Genomic DNA, 21,660 nt, shown 5'->3' with positions numbered 1-21,660 from the left:
CACAGAGCACTCTACAGTGCTGCAAAGCTCCACATTTCCAACCTCATCTCTGTCACCCTAACCTTCCACTCGTCATCGCACAAACACTGCCGGAAAAAGCCAAAGACTTCCGAGTGTAGTGAATACCGCTGGCAGGTAATGAGCGGCCCCGGAAGCAGATGCTGCCAGGACACAGTGGGATGGGAGGACGCGTCACTGGACAGGCAAGTATAATATTTATAATGTTTAATATTAATTTTATTCTTTATTTTACAGGCCCTGGACCCAAACTGTAACACCGGTTTCCCATGGAAACCCGTGTTCGGGACCTTGTGACCGAACACTATGTGTTTGGTACGGGTCCCGAACTTTACAGTTCGGGTTCGCCCATCTCTAACAGCTACATCTAAGGCCACATTCTCACGGTCAGTATTTGGTCAGTATTTGACCTCAGGATTTGTAAGCCAAAACCAGGAGAGGAACAATAGGAAGAAAAGTATGATAGAAACACGTCACCACTTCTGTATTTATCACTCACTCTTTGTTTTGGCTTACAAATACTGATGTAAAATACTGACCGAATACTGAATGTGTGAACATGGCCTTACATTCTGCTACGTCTGAAAGGAGTGGAGAAAACTTAGATCTCAGCAGTTTAAATCCTCAAAAAGACAAATTTTCGCAATAAAAAGTTATTTAATTTGGAAAATAAACTATTATATAATTAACGAACATGCACTGTGAATGTTATGAAAAAAAGAAAAATTAAAAACTATGCCAGAATTGCTAATTTTGTTCATCTCACCTCCTAAAAGTGAAATAACAATGATCTCAGTATTGCATGCTCCAAATAGAAGGCTTTATATGGAAAAATAAGGTTACGAATATCTGAATAAGGGGAGAAGAAGAAACTGAAGATGCAAAAATGAAAAATGTTTGTGTCCTTAAAGGAAAGCCGATCATCAGAAAATCACTTATTGTATCATACAATTTATTGTATCATATTGTATCATTTATTGTATCATATCATATCATATATATATGATAATATTGTATCATACAATTATTAGGTTCTGTAGAAGGACGTAGATCTGGGTATTTATTATGATGGAATATAGGCTGAACTGGATGGACAAATGTCTTTTTTCGGCCTTACTAACTATGTTACTATGTTACTATGTTACTTAGTGTATTTGTGTAACATCTAAAAAAAAAATTCCCCAAACTTAATTTTTTTTCCCTCCATCTTTATTTAAAAACAAATTTAGTAATCTTGCAATTTTCACAGTGGCCATTCATGCTTTTTTAAACTCATACCTCCAGACCTTCCAGTTTTCAGCAGATTCAGATCAGTAGATGCAAGATTAGAATGACTGATAACACCTGTATACAGGGTCCACCAATCACAACAGGTGACGTCACAGCGGACCCTGCTGCCCTCCCTTCACAATGACCTCTTGACACGCTCAGTGGATGCTTTGGTACAAAACAAAAAGGTTTAGACTCTGTTAATGGATACTATGTACATGTATTGTTTCCTAAAACAACAGGAAGTTAGAGTCTTTAAAAAAAGACCCTAGAGACCAGTGTGAAAATTGCAAGATTTCTGTTTTTTTGTAAATCAGATTTATTGAATTGAATTGCATATAAATATACAATGTAAATCAAGGTATTAATAAGCAGATGTAAATCAGAGTATTAATAAGCAATCATAAACACAGTCGAACGTGTAAGGGCACTATAATATTCCATTTAAACCTGTATAAAACCACTTTCTTTTGTCTCTTGATCAATATGAGGGTACAATTACAATTAACTTCTCAAAAGAAAGTCTGAAACCATCAACAGAGTACTATAGCCCAACCTTATGAGCGTTCTACCTTTAAATTAAAATAAGGGTAAATTAGTATTTGCAATAAAGGTTTACAAGTATTATAGATCAAAACTCCCATTGTCCACCTCTTACGTATGATTTGGAATGGTAACTGAATGCAAATTGGGAGTAAGGATACCCAAGCTATCTGGATTACTCAACGACCATAAAAGAATCTAGATATAGCTTAGGTTATACAGAAGAGAGAAAAAGTAAGAAAAGAGAGAGAGGGGAGAAAAAAAAAGGGGGTGAGGGAAAGGATCTGGTTTCTCATCCGGTTCAATTTGAATCTGGTTTATTTAAAATGATGGACTAATTGTTCCACAACAACGAGTAATGACACATAGGGGTGTATTTTGTTCGTTAGACGTTTAAGCGTAGCCAAATCTTTAGCTCCGCGGTCTCTCTGAATACAATCCAAGGAGACCAGATGTCAAGTACTTTGTCTGAGGTTCTGGTGTCCTGACCAATCAATTGCTCCATTCTGAAGATATGATTAAGTTCCGAAACAAAATCAGAGCATGAGGGAGATTTTGATTGTTTCCAGTAACGGGGGTTTAAGTTACGTGCAGCTCTCAAGAAATGTCTAAGTAAGCTCTTCTTAAATTTGGCGATGGAGAGGTCACATATAGATAATACGGCCAATTCCATTGTAGGCTGAAGAAGATTTCTGTTTTTAACCCCTTCCCGACCTATGACACAGCGTATGCGTCATGAAAGTCGGTGCCAATCCGACCTGTGACGCATATGCTGTGTCACAGAATGATCGCGTCCCTGCAGATCCGGTGAAAGGGTTAACTCCAATTTCACCCGATCTGCAGGGATAGGGGGAGTGGTAGTTTAGCCCAGGGGGGGTGGCTTCACCTCCCCGTGGCTAGAATCGCTCTGACTGGCTGTTGAAAGTGAAACTGCCAATCAGAGCGATTTGTAATATTTCACCTATTATAACTGGTGAAATATTACAATCCAGCCATGGCCGATGCTGCAATATCATCGGCCATGGCTGGAAACACTGATGTGCCCCCACCCCACCCCACCGATCGCCCCCCCCAAGCCACCGATCTGTCCTTTACACTGCTCCGCTCCCCTCCGTCCTCCTGTCCGCTCCCCCCCGTGCTCCAATCCCACCCCCGTGCTCCAACCACCCCCCCTGCACTCCGATCCACCCCCCGGTGCTCCAATCCACCCCCACCCCCGTGCTCCGATCCACCCCCCCCGTGCTCCGATTTACCCCCCCATGCTCCGATCCACCCCCGCGTGCTCCCCCCACCCCATCATACTTACCGAGCCTCCCGTGGTCCGTCCGTCTTCTTTCCTGGGCGCCGCCATCTTCCAAAATGGCGGGCGCATACGCAATGCGCCCGCCGAATCTGCCTGCCGGCAGATTCGTTTCAAGTGCATTTTGATCACTGTGATAAAACCTATCACAGTGATCAAAATAAAAAAAAATACTGAATGACCCCCCCCCCCTTTGTCACCCCCATAGGTAGGGACAATAATAAAATAAAGATTTTTTTTTTTCTTCCACTAAGGTTGGGGTAAGAACTAGGGTTAGGGTTAGGGTTTCGGTATGTGCACACGTATTCTGGTCCTCTGCGGATTTTTCCGTTGTGGATTTAATAAATCCGCAGTGCTAAACCGCTGCGGATTTATGGCAGATTTACCGCGGTTTCATTTCGCTGCGGTTTTACAACTGCGATTTTCTATTAGAGCAGTTGTAAAACCGCTGCGGAATCCGCAGAAAGAAGTGACATGCTGCGGAATGTAAACCGCTGCGTTTCCGTGCAGTTTTTCTGCAGCATGTGTACAGCGATTTTTGTTTCCCATAGGTTTACATTGAACTGTAAACTCATGGGAAACTGCTGCGGATCCGCAGCGTTTTCCGCAGTGTGTGCACATACCTTTAGAATTAGGCCATGTGCACACGGTGCGGATTGGCCGCTGCAGATTCGCTGCAGTGTTTCATCAGGTTTACAGTACCATGTAAACCTATGGAAAACCAAATCCGCTGTGCCCATGGTGCGGAAAATACCACGTGGAAACGCTGCGTTGTATTTTCCGCAGCATGTCAATTCTTTGTGCGGATTCCGCAGCGTTTTACACCTGTTCCTCAATAGAAATCCGCAGGTGAAATCCGCACAAAAAACACTGGAAATCCACGGTAAATCCGCAGGTAAAACGCAGTGCCTTTTACCCGCGGATTTTTCAAAAATGATGTTGAAAAATCTCACACGAATCCGCAACGTGGGCACATAGCCTTAGGCTTAGGGTTGGAATTAGGGTTGTGGTTAGGGTTGTGATTAGGGTTAGGGGTGTGTTGGGATTAGGGTTAGAGGTGTGGGGGGGTTAGTGTTGGAGGTAGAATTGAGGGGTTTCCACTGTTTAGGCACATCAGGGGTCTCCAAACGCAACATGGCGCCACCATTGATTCCAGCCAATCTTGTATTCAAATGGTGCTCCCTCACTTCCGAGCCCCGACGTGTGCCCAAACAGTGGTTTACCCCCACATATGGGGTACCAGCATACTCAGGACAAACTGCGCAACAATTACTGGGGTCCAATTTCTCCTGTTACCCTTGTGAAAATAAAAAAAATGCTTGCTAAAACATCATTTTTGAGGAAAGAAAAATGAATTTTTATTTTCACGGCTCTGCGTTGTAAACGTCTGTGAAGCACTTGGGGGTTCAAAGTGCTCACCACATATCTAGATAAGTTCCTTGGGGGGTCTATTTTCTAAAATGGGGTCACTTGTGGGGGGTTTCTAGTGTTTAGGCACACCAGGGGCTCTGCAAACGCAACGTGACACCCGCAGACCATTCCATCAAAGTCTGCATTTCAAAAGTCACTACTTCCCTTCTGAGCACCGACGTGTGCCCAAACAGTGGTTTACCCCCACACATGGGGTATCATCGTACTCAGGAGAAACTGGACAACAACTTTTGGGGTCCAAGTTCTCCTGTAACCCTTGGGAAAATAAGAAATTCTGGGCTAAATAATTATTTTTGAGGAAAGAAAACGTATTTATTATTTTCACGGCTCTGCGTTATAAACTTCTGTGAAGCACTTGGGGGTTCAAAGTGCTCACCACACATCTAGATAAGTTCCTTTCGGGGTCTAGTTTCCAAAATGGGGTCATTTGTGGGTGATCTCCAATGTTTAGGCACACAGGGGCTCTCCAAACGTGACATGGTGTCCGCTAATGAATGGAGCGAATTTTCCATTTAAAAAGCCAAATGGCGTGCCTTCCCTTCCGAGCCCTGCCGTGCACCCAAACAGTGGTTTACCCCCACACATGGGGTATCAGCGTACTCAGGACAAACTGGACAACAACATTTGGGGTCCAATTTCTCCTATTACCTTTGGCAAAATAGGAAATTCCAGGCTAAAAAATCATTTTTGAGGAAAGAAAAATTATTTTTTTATTTTCATGGCTCTGCGTTCTAAACTTCTGTGAAGCACCTGGGGGTTTAAAGTGCTCAATATGCATCTAGATAAGTTCCTTGGGGGGTCTAGTTTCCAAAATGGGGTCACTTGTGGGGGAGCTCCAATGTTTAGGCACACAGGGGCTCTCCAAACGCGACATGGTGTCCGCTAATGATGGAGATAATTTTTCATTCAAAAAGTCAAATGGCGCTCCTTCCCTTCCAAGCCTTACCATGTGCCCAAACAGTGGTTTACCCCCACATGTGAGGTATCGGTGTACTCAGGAGAAATTGCCCAACAAATTTTAGGATATATTTTATACTGTTGCCCATGTGAAAATGAAAAAATTGAGGATAAAAGAATTTTTTTGTGAAAAAAAAGTACTTTTTCATTTTTACGGATCAATTTGTGAAGCACCTGGGGGTTCAATGTGCTCACTATGCATCTAGATAAGTTCCTTGGGGCGTCTAGTTTCCAAAATGTGGTCACTTGTGGGGGAGCTCCAATTTTCAGGCACACGGGGGCTCTCCAAACGTGACATGGTGTCCGCTAAAGAGTGGAGCCAATTTTTCATTCAAAAAGTCAAATGGCGCTCCTTCCCTTCCAAGCCCTGCCGTGCGCCCAAACAGTGGTTTACCCCTACATATGAGGTATCAGCGTACTCAGGACAAATTGGACAACAAATCTCGTGGTTCAGTTTCTCCTTTTACCATTGTGAAATCAAAAAAATTGTTGCTAAAAGATAATTTTTGTGACTAAAAAGTTAAATGTTCATTTTTTCCTTCCATGTTGCTTCTGCTGCTGTGAAGCACCTGAAGGGTTACTAAACTTCTTGAATGTGGTTTTGTGCACCTTGAGGGGTGAAGTTTTTAGAATGGTGTCACTTTTGGGTATTTTCAGCCATATAGACCCCTCAAACTGACTTCAAATGTGAGGTGGTCCCTAAAAAAAATGGTTTTGTAAATTTCGTTGTAAAAATTTTAACCCTTATAACTTCCTAGCAAAAAAAAAATTTGTTTCCAAAATTGTGCTGATGTAAAGTATACATGTGGGAAATGTTATTTATTAACTATTTTGTGTCACATAACTCTCTGGTTTAACAGAATAAAAATTCAAATTGTGAAAATTGCGAAATTTTCAAAATTTTCGCCAAATTTCCGTTTTTATCACAAATAAACGCATAATTTATTGACCTAAATTTACCACTAACATGAAGCCCAATATGTCACGAAAAAACAATCTCAGAACCGCTAGGATCTGTTGAAGCGTTCCTGAGTTATTACCTCATAAAGGGACACTGCTCAGAATTGCAAAAAACGGCCAGGTCATTAAGGTCAAAATAGGCTGGGTCATGAAGGGGTTAAAACATATTGCGATATAGAAACAGACATTAACGGAGCACAGTACCTCGAGTTGCTTTCTGCATTGTAAGTTTTCCTTTTATTGGCGGATGGGGCTGGGTTTCTAGCCAAGCTGGGTGGTGTTCTTGACTTTAACGATCCTCTAAAATGAAATAAGTCAATGGTTAACGATTGCGTGCAATGGAAATGCGGCAGATATTACCTGTGGATTTGTACAAGTGAAACTGTGGAATGGTTTATATCTCATCCTCAGGTCAATTTTACTCACTATGGATTTCCCTTTTGGGGGGCAAAACATGCAGGAAATCCATTGAGAATATATATATATTTTTAATGAAAAATAAAAAAAACAACAATTTTTATGCTCATTACTACCAACACTATGCGACAAGCTATCGCCTAATCATTTAGTGGGCAGGGCAGTTTTAGAGACTTAGTCTTGTTGACTCCGTCCAGTTAGCGGCTTTGGTGATACTTCTGGCAGAGAACAGCGCAATAGACAGGTAAAATCTGCAGGAAATCCGCTGGCGACACATGCAGATATTGCCTTAGATTCATTGTAGTGGAAAAATCCAACATGTATGGGCCTGACATAACATATAGATAAAAGATATGATGAGGTGGGGCATTTAAAGGGGTTGTTTCATGTTGTTTAGAGGGTAAAACAGATTTTCACTCTATAGTTTGCTGCTTGTTGCTTAGGTTACCAGCCACCGAAGCATACTTAGACATGTTTTTTTTAGCTTTAGAGCTGACCGGAGTGATGGATCCACTGAGTTACACTGCCCCCAGAAACAAATTTGTCTTTGCTGGCAGCATTGGAGGGTGCACAGATGGGACCAGCAGCGTGACCATTCCACAGGTCCACACTGTCGATCCTCAAGAGCGCCTTCACATTGTTGTCCCTTCTGCACCATTTACAGATTTCTGTGCCTATAGTGTATTTGCCTTGTGCTACTATATTACAGCCACTTGGGATTATGGCAGCATTATTGGATGTAGGATGCGCTAATAGTATTTAGAAACTTTTCTCTGATATAAGAAATTGGAGGTTATAGTTCATCCTCAGGGTGTCCGGAATATCAGGCATTGCCCTTCCCTTTCAGCAGAGGTCGTTGTCCCATCACAGCATGCAGGACTCCCTTCAGCCGGAGGTCTGTTATTGCATTGACAGGGGATAACTTTTTAGCGTTGTACAAACCCTTTAATTGGAGCTGCTGCAGTCTTTTAGTTGGTTGATTGGGGGGTTTTACCATTTAAAGGCTTTACCTTGCATTGTCCCCACTGTGGTAGGGCAGCAAGTTTGTAGTTGGTTTTCATTAGCTGTGTTCTTAAGATCGCGCGGTGTGCTGGGTGGTCACTTCACTCCGCTAGCGAATGCCGTGCATGTCACGTAGATAGGTCACATACAAGGGCCTCCAAAACAATACCTTGAGAGCATATCAGCACACTTTCCTACCTCTTGTACTTAAAGGGAATCTGTTAGCAGGTTTTTGCTCCCTCATCTGAGAGCAGCCTGATGTAGGTAAAGAGAGGCTGAATCCAACAATGAATCACTTAGATTACTGGGGGCAGCAGTTCTGACACAATCAGAGCTTTTAGATTTAGCATGAAGCAGAGCTGAGAAAGGTAACCCCGCCCACAGCAGGCTCTGTATATACAATGTCCATAGACAGTGAGCTGCTTGTCACAGAAGGGGGTGGAGTCGGACCAGGAGGCACACCTGCTGTGTCCCAGCTATGATGAGCTCCTGGTGCTAAAACAATCACTGCAAGCAAACAAAACCATGGAGCTTGATAAGCGAGGCACGGCCGAAATCTGTTTTTTAACTCTTACCTCATGGGGTCTTGAGATCACATAGCACAAAACCTGCTGACAGATTCCCTTTAAAAGGGGTTGTCTGGTGAAAACCATTTCTCACCTACGCAAATGATACTTGACAACTTGCTGATCAATGGGGGTCCAATGGCTGAAACGCGCACTGATTAGCAGAATGGGGCACTTTTATCCCTGCTAGAAAGGCAGTGTGCATGCTCGACCGCTGCTCCAATCATTCATTACGGGGCTGTAGAGCCTTGCACGTGGCTTTTTCCAGTAACCACATAGTAGACCACTGATTGGGCTTCTGACCTGCTTCTCCATTTTGTAACAGGGATTAATGTGAACCACCGAGGATAAAAAGTCCCCATTCTGATGATTGGTGCCGATCCCCAGCAGTATGCCCCACACCAATTCTGTGGATAACTGAACTTATTTCACTGCACAACCCTTCTAATTGGAAGGATTAGTTTTGGGAGCGGGAGTCATGGCAGCACTGGGCATAGGGAGAAATCAGGCTACGAAGTAACAAGCTCATCTTGACTGTACAGTCACTTTGAGGATATTTTCAGGTAAAAAGCTGAGAAGGGGCAATCTTTTCAACAATCACCTGAATTGGCAGAGAAACAGTGATGCCAACAGCAAAAAAGGGGAACAATTACAACCCTAACCCCAAGCCGTCCCCCTCAGCTGTCTTCTACAGAAAAACCAGAAGAGTTCAGAAGATGATTAATCCCGGTGTTCCCACAGGTTTCTCCTATGCGGATTGTTTTACTACATGATCCCGCAGAATGACAGTAAGGTCAAGGTCATCTCCTGCTTAGTTTTAGTAATCGCTCGAAGGTTTAGTGTTCCTTTAAGGCATTCTACACACCAAACAAGTTTTCTTGAAAGATTTGATTGTCAAATGGATGGATTCAATAAACATGAGGTTTTCCCTTGGTGCTTGAATTGATCGCATTGTTATTATTGGACTCTCTTCCAAGTCTTCCTGTAGGCGATTACATGCGTGAACTTCTGACTGCAGAACATGGGGAAATTAGTTAACCTACCATGAAATTTGAGTAGGTGCACTCGCTATGACTACAGCTGGCCATACATATTAGATGGCTGTCTGCTGAACGATGATGCTTCAGTCCATCATTTGGCCGACAGCCATCACAGCCGGCACCTCGCATACGCAGAAGTGCCGATTCAGACGAGTGCTTCTGTGTTCTCTATGAGACAGTTGCAGACTGACCCGCCAGCATATCTACGGGAGAACAATGCAATCAGCAGTCTGAAATCGTATACGCACTTTAGGCATCTGTCCCAACCATCAGCCAGCCGGCACCCCATATACATTAGACAGTCAGCCGAAGCCAACCATATCTGCAGGACTTTGGTCCTGGCCACACAATAAGATGTTCCTAGGAATGCTCATTTCCTGATCATGGGCCAGTGTAAACAAGCAGTCAATCACCCAACTACTGAGCAAAATGCTTTTTAAGCTGGTTTAAAAATCATAATTCTCGCCAGCATATTATTCTGTGTAGACAGGACATGAGCTGCCGGGAAAGACAGTGTATGTGCACAGAACGATTACCCATCATTCTGTGCACATGGGAAGTGCGGCTGCCCTGTCATAAGATCATGATCTTTCATCCTGATATCACTTGCGCCTCGATTAATCCGCTAACATTCTGACCTTTTATATGAAGTCACAACTAGTCATGAGAGCAAGTGCGCGTTACTCGAGTTTGTCTAGGGTGCTCAAGTATGGATGGAGTACCGCGGGTGCTCGAGGGACATGGAAACGGCAAAAGTCGGCAATGTATTTGAAAACACTGTCTGCACAAACATTACGGATTGCCAACAAAGGGGACAGTAAAAAAAAAAAAATTGCCGTACTGGACTATTTAAAATTCCATTGGTGAACTTGTAATTTAAAGAGATTGTCAGAAAAGATCATCAATATAAAACTGGTGGGTTCCAACAACCAGCACCTCTATGATCAGCTGTTATCACCACTAATGGCAACTGGATGCAAACAAATGTATGGAGGGGAACACTATAGCGCTCTACAAGGTTTAGTGGCTGCTGCCGGGTACTGCAAATCACCTCAGATTGAAGAGAATAAAAGATTTATGGGTACTCAACGTAAAATCTGTATCTCATAACCATGAGATAGTCATGTGCCACATGGAGGCTGGCACTATTATTGCAATTTAATTAAAATTGCCTCCTCACCAGCAGACTATACCTCGCCTACTGGTGCCAGGCTTCCACAGCTTTGTGAGAAAGGAGGAGCAAAGCCAAAAAAAAGAATTAAGAAAAGAAGGAAACGTAAATGGGCAACCAACAAAGGGTGCTGTGTCCGCAATGAAGACTACGAGAAACAGGTTTTACGTCGGGTACACAAAAAGCAATTTTTCTCGTTCGTCCTATTGGGGGACGCAGAACCATGGAACGTCCTAAAGCTATCCCCAATGTGGGAAAATAATTAAATATACTGTTACAACCTAGTCTTTGCGCCTTAACTCACGTGGAACTCTGGGCTACTGCCACCTGCAGTATCTTCCTACCAACGGATGAATGTACTGAGGCAAAAGTCTGGACCCTGTTGATTTTAAAAAAGATATGTACTGATGAGCAAGTGGCTGCTTTACACAGCAGCCAAGTCGATACCTGGTGAAGAACGCGCCCTAACCCTGATTGGGGAACCACTGGTACCTGTCCTATAGGCGGTTGGATCTCTGCCAGATCATTTCGGGATGACACCAAGGCATCTGAGAGGAACTTTGAGAGACAGACAGAGCTACAAAGTACCTCATTAAAGTGAGACAGAGTGTTTCACTAAAAAAAAAAAATCACAAAAAAATGAACTGGATCAGCACAAAAGGGGGACCTAGAAGTTCGGATCCCAGGGAATAATCTGATGGTCTTAAGTTGTCCCTACCCAGACAGTCCTGACCCCTGGCCTATAAGATAAATTCCATTTGACAGGATAGCCAAGGCAGGAACATGGCTTTTGAGAGTCTGCCCTAGTTCAATTTAGACGTGCAGGAGTAGAAAGAAGGATATTGCCTTACGAGTGCTGCCCATAGGTTTTCTCCTATTAAGCAGGTGCTAAATTAAAGTTACATTTTAGGGCCCTTGTTCCTTAATCCTATTCAGACAAACCTAATCCTAAAGGTTAAGAACCTTCCAAATTGCAGACCCGACGATCCAGCTGATCAAGTTAAATGACCAAAAAAAAAAAAAAAAAAAAAAAAGAAGAGAACAACCTTGGGAAAGGTCTGTTTGGATAGTACGGAAGATGCCTGGGGCATCTACCACGATGAAAGGAAGTTCTGGACTTAAACTAGAGAATCCTAAGCAAAACGGCATTCAAAATGCTTAGCCCAATCAGGGAAAGGAGAATCCTGCCCTAATACGGAAAAAACAAGATTCCTGTGGAATGAAGAAAAGCCAAGACGTCTGCCCTGACCTGTCACCTATTGGGTAAAGCTCTTTTGTAGGCAGTAGGCCAATTTGGAGACCCTTAGGGGCCTAGGATCTCCATACACCCTGGAGGTTGAGGAAATGTATCAGAAGTCGATGTCTGAACTACCAGCCTTAACCCCAAAATGAGATGGACTTGGCCAGCGCTCCCCTGGGAGATGAAAAGATGGAAGCACTGCTAGACTCTGCAAATCAGACCTCAATGTTTGTAGGTGAAAAATCTAGGCTAAGGTAGAGACCAAGATAGCATAAAGATGAAACCATGCACTGAACTAGCCACCTCAAAAGCCACTCAATGCATCTGAAAATCACCACTCTACTCAGGAAGCATTCATCCTGATGTATCCTCATCAATGGTCTCCTATCGGCTGAAGAAGCTTAAATGAGTGTAAGCAACACGCCTCTCACACTGCCCTAAAAAAAAGTCAGTAACCCCTGCCCCTAGAATTAAAGAAAATGTTCCTACTAAAGGCTGAAATGATCAAATAAAAAGGAGCCCTCATCTTTCAGCGGAAAACCTTGAGCAAGGCTATCTGGACTGCCTAAAGGATACACTAAGCTGAAAGGTCTCTTCCCAACACAAAAACACTGGCTCAAAGATGAAGTGCACAGAAGTCCAAGTCCTGCAACTGCTCGAAACCAAAAGGTCCTTGTCGATAGGTCTGAGTCACCTAGGACGAGATCAGAGACCTGGTGTTCACCTAAAATTCTCCCTATTGAGGGTCTGACTTAGCTGAACAGACTCACCCTATGACGAGGTCAAAGTTCCCCCCTGGTCCATATGTGCAAACTGACTGATTAGCAGTACCAACTGAGTGGTGACTCACCTTGGATAGTGGTTCAGGTTCCAAATGGATTACCTGCATGATCAGCCATACAAAAGGCCTTGCTTGTAGTGATGGCCTGCTGAGAAAAAATAAATGGTCACAATAATGCCTGTGCATCATGTCAAACTGATGGTCTCAGTTAGCCTGTCTCCTCTCTGATTAGGCATTTGCCCTGGAAAATGGTCAGGGTCCCCTCAGGACTGATTACCTGCTAACTTCAGCTGTGGAATCTGAGTCCGATGTTGTGACTCCTTAAGCGAAGAGATCAAAAAACGGACTGATCTATTACAATACCTCCTGCAAGGGATCTCACTTAGTTGAACCAGCTAAGGTAATTGGAAAGAGCACCTCTTGGTCTGCTTCTATGCCGTGTAGCTTCCTTGTGCAATAAGAACTAAGGGAGTAGGACACCCCCCTAAGCAGCATCTGGGTCTAGGTTTGACCAACCGTGGAAAGTAGTCAGACCACAGTAAGGTATGACTCATACTGTGGATCGTCTTAGCAACCTTCTTCCTACAAGAAGTCTCTGCTGGGGGCTCAGAGCCACTGAGGAAGATGGTTGGAGTGCCTATAGAGAGAAGCACCAGCTTGTGTAACACACCCAGGAAAGCGGTCAAGTGCTATCAGAACCACCTTCCCAATCTGCTGTGGAAGGTGGTCCACTGAGTGCCCGAGTCGTAATTTGACCTGTGGAGTCTGGACGGCAGTAAAGTCTCATCTGGAGGGTTTGACTCTCTCAGGAAGGTGATCAGCGTACCAAGGAGGGGAGGAAACCACTAGCTGCTTTACAACCACAAACCAGGACAATAACCAGCTGACCAACTCAGCCCCTGCAGAGACAGAGCTACAACCTATTCCGGAGTAAAGTGCGTGAGTGGCGACAAAGGCAGTCTCCGATCTAAGGCTGTTTGGACAGCGTCCGCCCAAGGTCATGCCGATGCTGTCCACTGAAGGATGTGACACTGTGCCGTGGCCATACTACTAAGGGTGGTAACAACCGCCACCAAGGTGTAGGATACAGAAGAGCTAAAGAAAGTACCCCTGCAGGAGAAAAGGCACCTCCTCATACCCAGACAGAGAGGCCCCCCTGAGCAGCAATAGGTAGAGAAAGAAGGAGATACCAGCAGTGTGATACATGGAGGCTTGGTCCGAGGGACATCTAGCCTCGTACAAGATATATGCATACTAGGGCAGGCTGGATAACCGAGAGTGTGCAGTCTTCTCTGGACTCTGACCTTATAAGCGCCAGAAAAAACACAGACTATTAAGAAAACTGACTGGTGATAGAACGGAGGGGGAGCCGCTGGGACTCTGCATGCATCAAGTCCTTCAACAATAAACAGCCTACCCAGTTCCAAGGGTTGCTAATGTTTGAGAGCACAGTGAGGCCTTGACAGGATTGTGACCGAGGGAGCCGAGGCTAGTCAGTGCAAGGATGTAGCCGGGAAACCACCGGGAGGTGTGCAGGGCTACAACAGGGGGAAATAGAGTATCTGTTAGGTCTCGACGCCACAAAAAGAGATGCTACCATGCCAAATAATGACCACCAGCGCTGCAGCAAGGGGTCTACTTAACTGATTTGTCTTGAAGAAGGAAGCTTGATCCTGTTGCTAGAAGTTGGCATTCCAGACTCCATCTTCTGCAACACGTGTGCTAAGGTGGCTGGGGAGCCAGAGGACCACGAGGCTTATAAACCACTGTTCTGGGACCTGATCAAACTGCATTAAAGTATGTGGTCTAGCCTTCCTGGCGTGAGAGGATACGACTGAAAAATTACATCCTGTACTCACCGCTAGAGTTGAGCGAATTTGATCGGGTCCCTGCTTATTCGGCAAACTATAGCACTTGCCGAATAAGCTGCAGAGGGAACCCGGATACATGGAGAGCGCCAGCTGATCAGCTGTCCGGCGCCGCAGCTGCATGTGTCGCGGCTGTGTCACTGTCACAGCACCTGCATGGAGAGCCCAACACATAGGCTCTCCATGCATGCCGAATAAGCAGGGACCCTATCAAATTCGCTCAACTCTACTCACTGCAGCTACTTGGGTGAAACAGAGTGCAAAATTACCCTAAAAGCAATCCATCTGAAAAACGAAAAAGGTTAACACCTAACCTGGCCTCTAGGGCCTAAAATAGGTCTGAGACTCAGATAGTGTCAGTTGGAGACAACGGAGGTATCAAAAAGTGAAGAGCCTGATGTGAGCAGACGAGGTATAGTCTGCCGGGGAGGAGACAATTTAAATTCCAATAATAGTGCCAGCCTCCGGTGGCAGCAGACTATCCCATGGTTCTGTGTCCTCCAGTGAATGAGAAAAGCTGATCTGTAGGCAGTGGACACGAAACAGTGTTGGGAACAGAGGTTCGGCTGCCGAAAGAGCTGCCAACAGCAGATTGGGTGGGGAGGTGACGGATCACCACTGATCTTATATTAATCATCTTTCCAGAGACTAGCGCATTGATATAACAGTAGTAGAAACCCTTATAACTTTACAGTGCTATGAAAATCACCACAAAATTATCTCTTCATCTAAAGCTTTTAGTGAAAGCCAAGCAATCAATAAAAGCAAGTAGAGCATGCGCTACAACCACACCGGAAAGAAGAATGAAGCAAGCAGATTAATATCGCCCACCATTTATATCGTCATGGTGCATTCCTGGTTCCTACACTCTGTATAGGGAAGAAAGTCACAGATGCTGCTCCTATCAGAAGGAATTCTCGCACCTGGAGCCTATTGAGACACTGACGAAGGGGCTTCCCACATTTGGGGACTTTTTTTTCTTGCTTAAATACTTGCAATTGGGGCTAAAAATCATTTTTTTAATTGGGTTTTATTAAGAACGTTGCACTGTCTTACACCGTCTATTGGTGGCTGCAGAATGAGTAGATGAGGGCGGCCATGTTATCGTTATTTTACCAGATTTGTTGGGGACACGGTTCCCGGATCTTATTATACAGGTATGACCGGTTCTCCTCCTGCTCTGGTTAGTGCAGCTTCCATCACAGACGGCACAGGTCCCCGGTCTGTACAATGGCTGCTGTGGGAGGAGCAGTGACCGGACCTGTCCATCAGCCTCCTCCAATAGAAAAGCAGCTTTCCCATCTGAGGTTTTCTATTGGACGAGACTGATGGACAGGTCCGGTCACTGCTCTTCACCAGCAGACATGGTACGGACCGGGGACCTGTGCCGTCTGTGAGGAAAACTGCAAGCTTTAACATCCAACATATCAGTTGCTCTGTTCAGTCTCGACAGGGGTCTCGTAAGCAGGCCCCAACCACCCAGACAACTCAATCCATCTCACGTGCCCTAATCTAATGAGAAGCCATAACTATTATTGGTCAGGATACAAGGGGGATTAGTAAAGATTCCGCCTGTAAAATAATCTCCCACTCCCTATCTGCATGACCACAGCTGCAAGTTTAGGGTGAAGAGCGACACCCAGTGGACAGTACATGTAATACACAGTATGAAAGACGGAAGGCATTTTATGGTTATGTATCACATCCATTAGTCATTTTCTTATTTCACTATACTCTATAAATCAATCCTACAATAATTTACCTTTTCGGATAGGTTTATACATGTGTAGGGGTGGTCTGGCTGCTTCAAAATAAACAGCTCGCAGAATGAAGTAAAATATTAAAATTGGTAAAATTCACTTTACCAATCCTTCTAGACTCCAGCTTCAATGATACAAATGTCTCCAGTTCATCTCTGTACTTCCTGCTCCCTCTGGACGGACAGGTGACTGCTGCAGCCAATCATTTGCCCCAGCTGGTCTGTGTACTTCCTGCTAAATCTGAACAGACATGTGACTGCTGCAGCCAATCACTGGCCCCAGCCGGTCTCTGTACTTCCTGCAGCCAATAATTGACTACTGTGGTCTGATGTCCATCAGGACTGAAGAATGGTTTTGTACTTCTTGCTCGGTCCAGTCGGACATAAAAGTTATGTTCTTATTTATGTGAACTATGCATTCAGTATAAATACAGTATGGGGCCAGCTAACTGCGATTTAAAGGGACCCCAATATTGGCTAGTTGCCTTTAAGAAGCTTCACTCAAGAAAGCATGAGATCAGGTGAGTAGAAAATTGTGTGTGCCCAACTCTGACCCTATCCCTCAAAACCAACACAGTTTGTCATCTAAATATGGAGCCCCTAGACCTGCAAATGTCACCAAGTGAGAATTGTCCCAAATTCAGAGATCACAGCAGATTCCCCGCCACACGCCACAAAGCCTGGGTACACGGCATCACCACTGCAGATATCCCTCACTGTGATGTTCCTGTATCTGTGTAAGCAGAACATTAGTGCCGGCCTAGTAACGGCATGAGTACAGAACTGTTCTAGGGTGGTGCCCAGAATTACTACAAAAAAGACCAGCTCGATCCCCAGTGATGTCAACGTAGCGAGGACCACACAGCTATGTCCACATAACGAGGTCCACATAGGGAGGCCCACACAGCGATGTCCACATAGGGAGGCCCACACAGCGATGTCCACATAGTGAGGCTCACATAGAGCTGTCCACATAGCGAGGCCCACATAGTAACATAGTTAGTAAGGCCGAAAAAAGACATTTGTCCATCCAGTTCAGCCTATATTCCTTCATAATAAATCCCCAGATCTACGTCCTTCTACAGAACCTAATAATTGTATGATACAATATTGTTCTGCTCCAGGAAGACATCCAGGCCTCTCTTGAACCCCTCGAATGAGTTCGCCATCACCACCTCCTCAGGCAAGCAATTCCAGATTCTCACTGCCCTAACAGTAAAGAATCCTCTTCTATGCTGGTGGAAAAACCTTCTCTCCTCCAGACGCAAAGAATGCCCCCTTGTGCCCGTCACCTTCCTTGGTATAAACAGATCCTCAGCGAGATATTTGTATTGTCCCCTTATATACTTATACATGGTTATTAGATCGCCCCTCAGTCGTTATTAGATCGCCCCTCAGTATGTCCACATAGCGAGGCCCACATAGTGAGACCCACAAAGCGATATCCACGTAGTGAGGCCCACACAGCAATGTCCACATAGCGAGGTCCACATAGGGAGGCTCACATAGAGCTGTCCACATAACGAGGCCCACAGAGATGTCCACATAGCGATCTCCCTACAACGATGTCCACATAGTGAGGCTCACATAGCGATGTCCACATAGCGATGTCCACATAGCAATGTCCACATAGTGAGGCCCAGACAGCGATGTCCACATAGCGAGGCCCACACAGCGATGTCCACATAGCGAGGCCCACACAGCGATGTCCACATAGCGAGGCCCACACGGCCAGGCCCACAAAGATGTCCACATAGCGATCTCCCTACATCGATGTCCACATAGTGAGGCCCACACAGCGATGTCCACATAGCAAGGTCCACATATCGAGGCCCACACAGCGATGTCCACATAGCGAGGCCCACACAGCGATGTCCACATAGGGAGGCCCACACAGCGATGTCCACATAGGGAGGCCCACACAGCGATGTCCACATATCGAGGCCCACACAGCGATGTCCACATAGCGAGGCCCACACAGCGATGTCCACATAGGGAGGCTCACATAGAGCTGTCCACATAGCGAGGGCCACACAGCGATGTTCCTATAGTGATGTCCATATAGCGAGGCTCACATAGAGATGTCCACACAGCGAGGCCCACACGGCCAGGCCCACAGAGATGTCCACATAGCGAGGCTCACATAGCGATGTCCACATAGCGAGGTTCACATAGTGAGGCCCACACAGTGATGTCCACATAGCGAGGCCCACACAGCGATGTCCACATAGGGAGGCTCACATAGAGCTGTCCACATAGCGAGGGCCACACAGCGATGTCTCTATAGTGATGTCCACATAGCGAGGTCCACACAGCAATGCCCACATAGCGAGGTCCACACAGCGAGGTCCACACAGCGAGGTCCACACAGCGAGGTCCACACAGCGAGGTCCACACAGCGAGGTCCACACAGCGAGGTCCACACAGCGATGTCCCTACAGTGATGTCCACATAACGAGGCCCACAGAGCGAGGCTCACATAGATATATCCACACAGCAAGGCCCCTACAGTGCGGCACTATTATCTGCCAACAGAGACACATATGAGATGGCCTGTCTGGAGCCTGTCAGTGCAGCCATCTCCGCCTGTGGCAGCCCAGACATTGAAAACTGAAGAAACAAGCTGGGCACAAGTACATTTTCCAACTCTGAAAGAAACACCGGGAAGCTTCTAGCTCCGCACAAACCTGCTGCATGTAACCTCCGTCTCTCAGGCTCACATTCACGGGCAGCACAGCATATTCATTGGGGATGTGGGATGATTTGTGAATAAAGGACATATTCAGGCCAATAAAAGTGTGACTCTCCTTAGAACAGTTGGCATGTATGGGCAGAAGTGATCCAAGAATGAAGTCCTTTACGTAAGGGAGTGGCCTGAGATACCAGGGCTGTGCCAGGGATCTTTGACGGCCCCACTGAGTTCTGGTTGTCAAGAGATTGGAGAATGGGGCTGGCAGAGAAGAGGCCGGTAAGGACTCCCAAGCTGTATAGGCTAGTAATCTCAGCTGTAGCACATGGGGTGGAGGGGGAACACGTAGGAAAGCACTGAGCTGTTTTGGAATCTCAGTCATCATTTTAGGAGCAATTCCATATTGCCATAAAGCAGAAGACATTTATGCCATAAATGTGACGGGACCACTCCTGGAAGTCCATAACAGATGTATTCATTGCCTTCTTTGTTGGTACTGCTGCGTGCTGGTTCGCATCTACGTGGCACTCCTGTTCTGCTGTCTCCATCTTTCATCACTTTTGCCACCATAACATACACACTATAAATACAACTCCCCATACATAATCCTTAAGCAATATTGATAGCACCTACCCGGTCTGAGGACTTGACACGACAGCATTTTTCTGGGCTGGAGAAAGTGTCTGAAGACGGCTTCCAGTTACTGCAGCGCCTGGTTTTCCTGACGGTATACCTACATGATAACATAATACAGAATTAAATATGAACGAGCAGAGCTGAGCAAAGAGAGCCGCAGGATCCTGGTCCACAGCCATGTCGGTAGATCCCTCCGAACCTCATCCTGCCTGCCGCCATCCCCAGTGCCTCTTCTGATCAGTAGGCTTGGTGCGACGTCATCGTTGCATTGTGCTACATGTATGACAGCGTGCTGGGCCTACTAATCAGAAGAGGCGAGGGGGATACTGGCGGGAAGGAGGAGGCTCACAGGGCTCTGATCCGGTGGCTAAGGACTACTGAAGTCACCGCCAGGTCAGGGTACAGTATACCGAAAACCAGGAGTACAACATGTGTGTATTAGGAGACGTGTATATGTATACATACTCACATGGATATACCGTATCTATCTATCTATCTATACATATGCATACGTCTGCATCAAACCTATGAAAAATATTTTATAGCCAGAAAGCAGAATTTTAGGTGAAAGTGCTATTTTTGTATTGATTTTGGATTTCTGTTACCACTGCATTACTGAACCTATACTTTACCAGTAAAAATGGCCGCCTCAATAATGTCAGTGTTATTGAACCCTATAATGCTGGTATGCAGCACCCGCACAGAAGGTAAATCACTTATTGATAAAAGGAGAGCTCCTCATAGTTTGAGAACAGCAAAGAGAATCTCACCAGACTTATGCTAAGACTAAGTCTAACAATGTGTCACTTACTAGGCTTCTTGCTGTAATTTTGATAAAATCACAGTTTACCTGCTCTGCAGCTCCTCTAATCTTCTCACAAATGAGCTTTCTATACCCGGGCCCATGGTATCGATTGGAAGCTTTCCGTCTACGCTTAGTGTAGGGAAAAGGCTGCCAATCAGTGGCGAGGGGTGGAGAAAGCTGGAGGTCTTGAATATTAGAATTACATAGCAGGAGCTCATCATTAAGAAGACTAGCAGAGCTGCAGCAGATATAATTGTGTTATATATTAAAATTAAAACAAGCAGCCAGGCAAGGGACATCGCTAGAATCAGCCCCTACATTATGCTGCTCTCTCATGTCGGTCAGCTGGCGACAAGGTTTCTTTAAAGACCTTATGAGGTTACACCAACATGCCACCATAGACTATACAGCGGGTGAAATATGTAATGAACAAAACACCAATTTTCTAAAAAAAAAAATTATTTCTAAAGGTGCCATCAACATGAAATTCTCACCAGATGTCGGTAACAACCCATCCGATCCACACAGGCAAAGAAATCAAACCATAGATGTCCATAAATTAAGTTATGTGCAATAATGAGTAATGACACAGGGAAAAAAGTATGGAACATGCTTACTGAAATGTATTTAATACGTCATACAAAAACCTTTGTTGGTGATGGCAGCTTCAAGACGCTTCCTGTATGGAGAAACTAGTTGCATGCATTGCTCAGGTGTGATTTCGGCCCATTCTTCCACACAAACACTCTTCAAATCCTGAAGGTCACGTGAGCTTCTTCTATAAACTCTGAACTTTAGTTTTTATCAAGAATGTCTAGGTACATCTGTCTATTCATCCTTCTTTCAATTATATGAAGTTTGCGAGTGACATATGTTGAAAAACAGTCCCACACCATGATGTTCCCACCTCCAAACTTCACTGACTGTTGGTATGGTGTTTGGGGGTGATATGAAGGACCTTTTAGCCTTCAAACATGGTTTGTATTATGGCATCCAAAGAGTTTAATGTTGGTCTCATCCGACCAGACGATACTCTCCCAGTATTTCACAGGCTTGTCTAAATGTTGTTGAGCAAACTTTAAACACACTTGCATATGCTTTTTGTTCCGAGAAGCAAGGGAGTCTTGCGTGGTTAGCGTGCATACAGGCCATGAAGATTGAGTGCATTATTTATAGTTTTCTTTGAAACAATTGTACCTGCTGATTCC

General features: G+C 45.0%; 1 protein-coding gene across 1 annotated transcript in view; it reads right to left on the bottom strand.

Moving 5' to 3' along the window:
* The window catches only part of ZC2HC1A (zinc finger C2HC-type containing 1A), a 95,036-nt gene that overhangs the window by 6,647 nt on the left and 66,729 nt on the right, over window positions 1-21,660 (bottom strand). Inside the window, exons 7-8 of the mRNA XM_069731512.1 lie at window positions 19,645-19,744; window positions 6,683-6,778 (exon numbers count right to left, since the gene is read on the bottom strand). Of these exons, the coding sequence (XP_069587613.1) occupies window positions 6,683-6,778; window positions 19,645-19,744 (196 nt within the window). The remainder of the gene's footprint in view (window positions 1-6,682; window positions 6,779-19,644; window positions 19,745-21,660) is intronic.

Source organism: Ranitomeya imitator, chromosome 6, assembly GCF_032444005.1.
Source record: "Ranitomeya imitator isolate aRanImi1 chromosome 6, aRanImi1.pri, whole genome shotgun sequence".
NCBI lineage: Eukaryota > Metazoa > Chordata > Amphibia > Anura > Dendrobatidae > Ranitomeya > Ranitomeya imitator.
The sequence above is the reverse complement of the archived record's forward strand: the minus strand, read 5'-3'. Positions and strand labels throughout refer to the sequence as shown.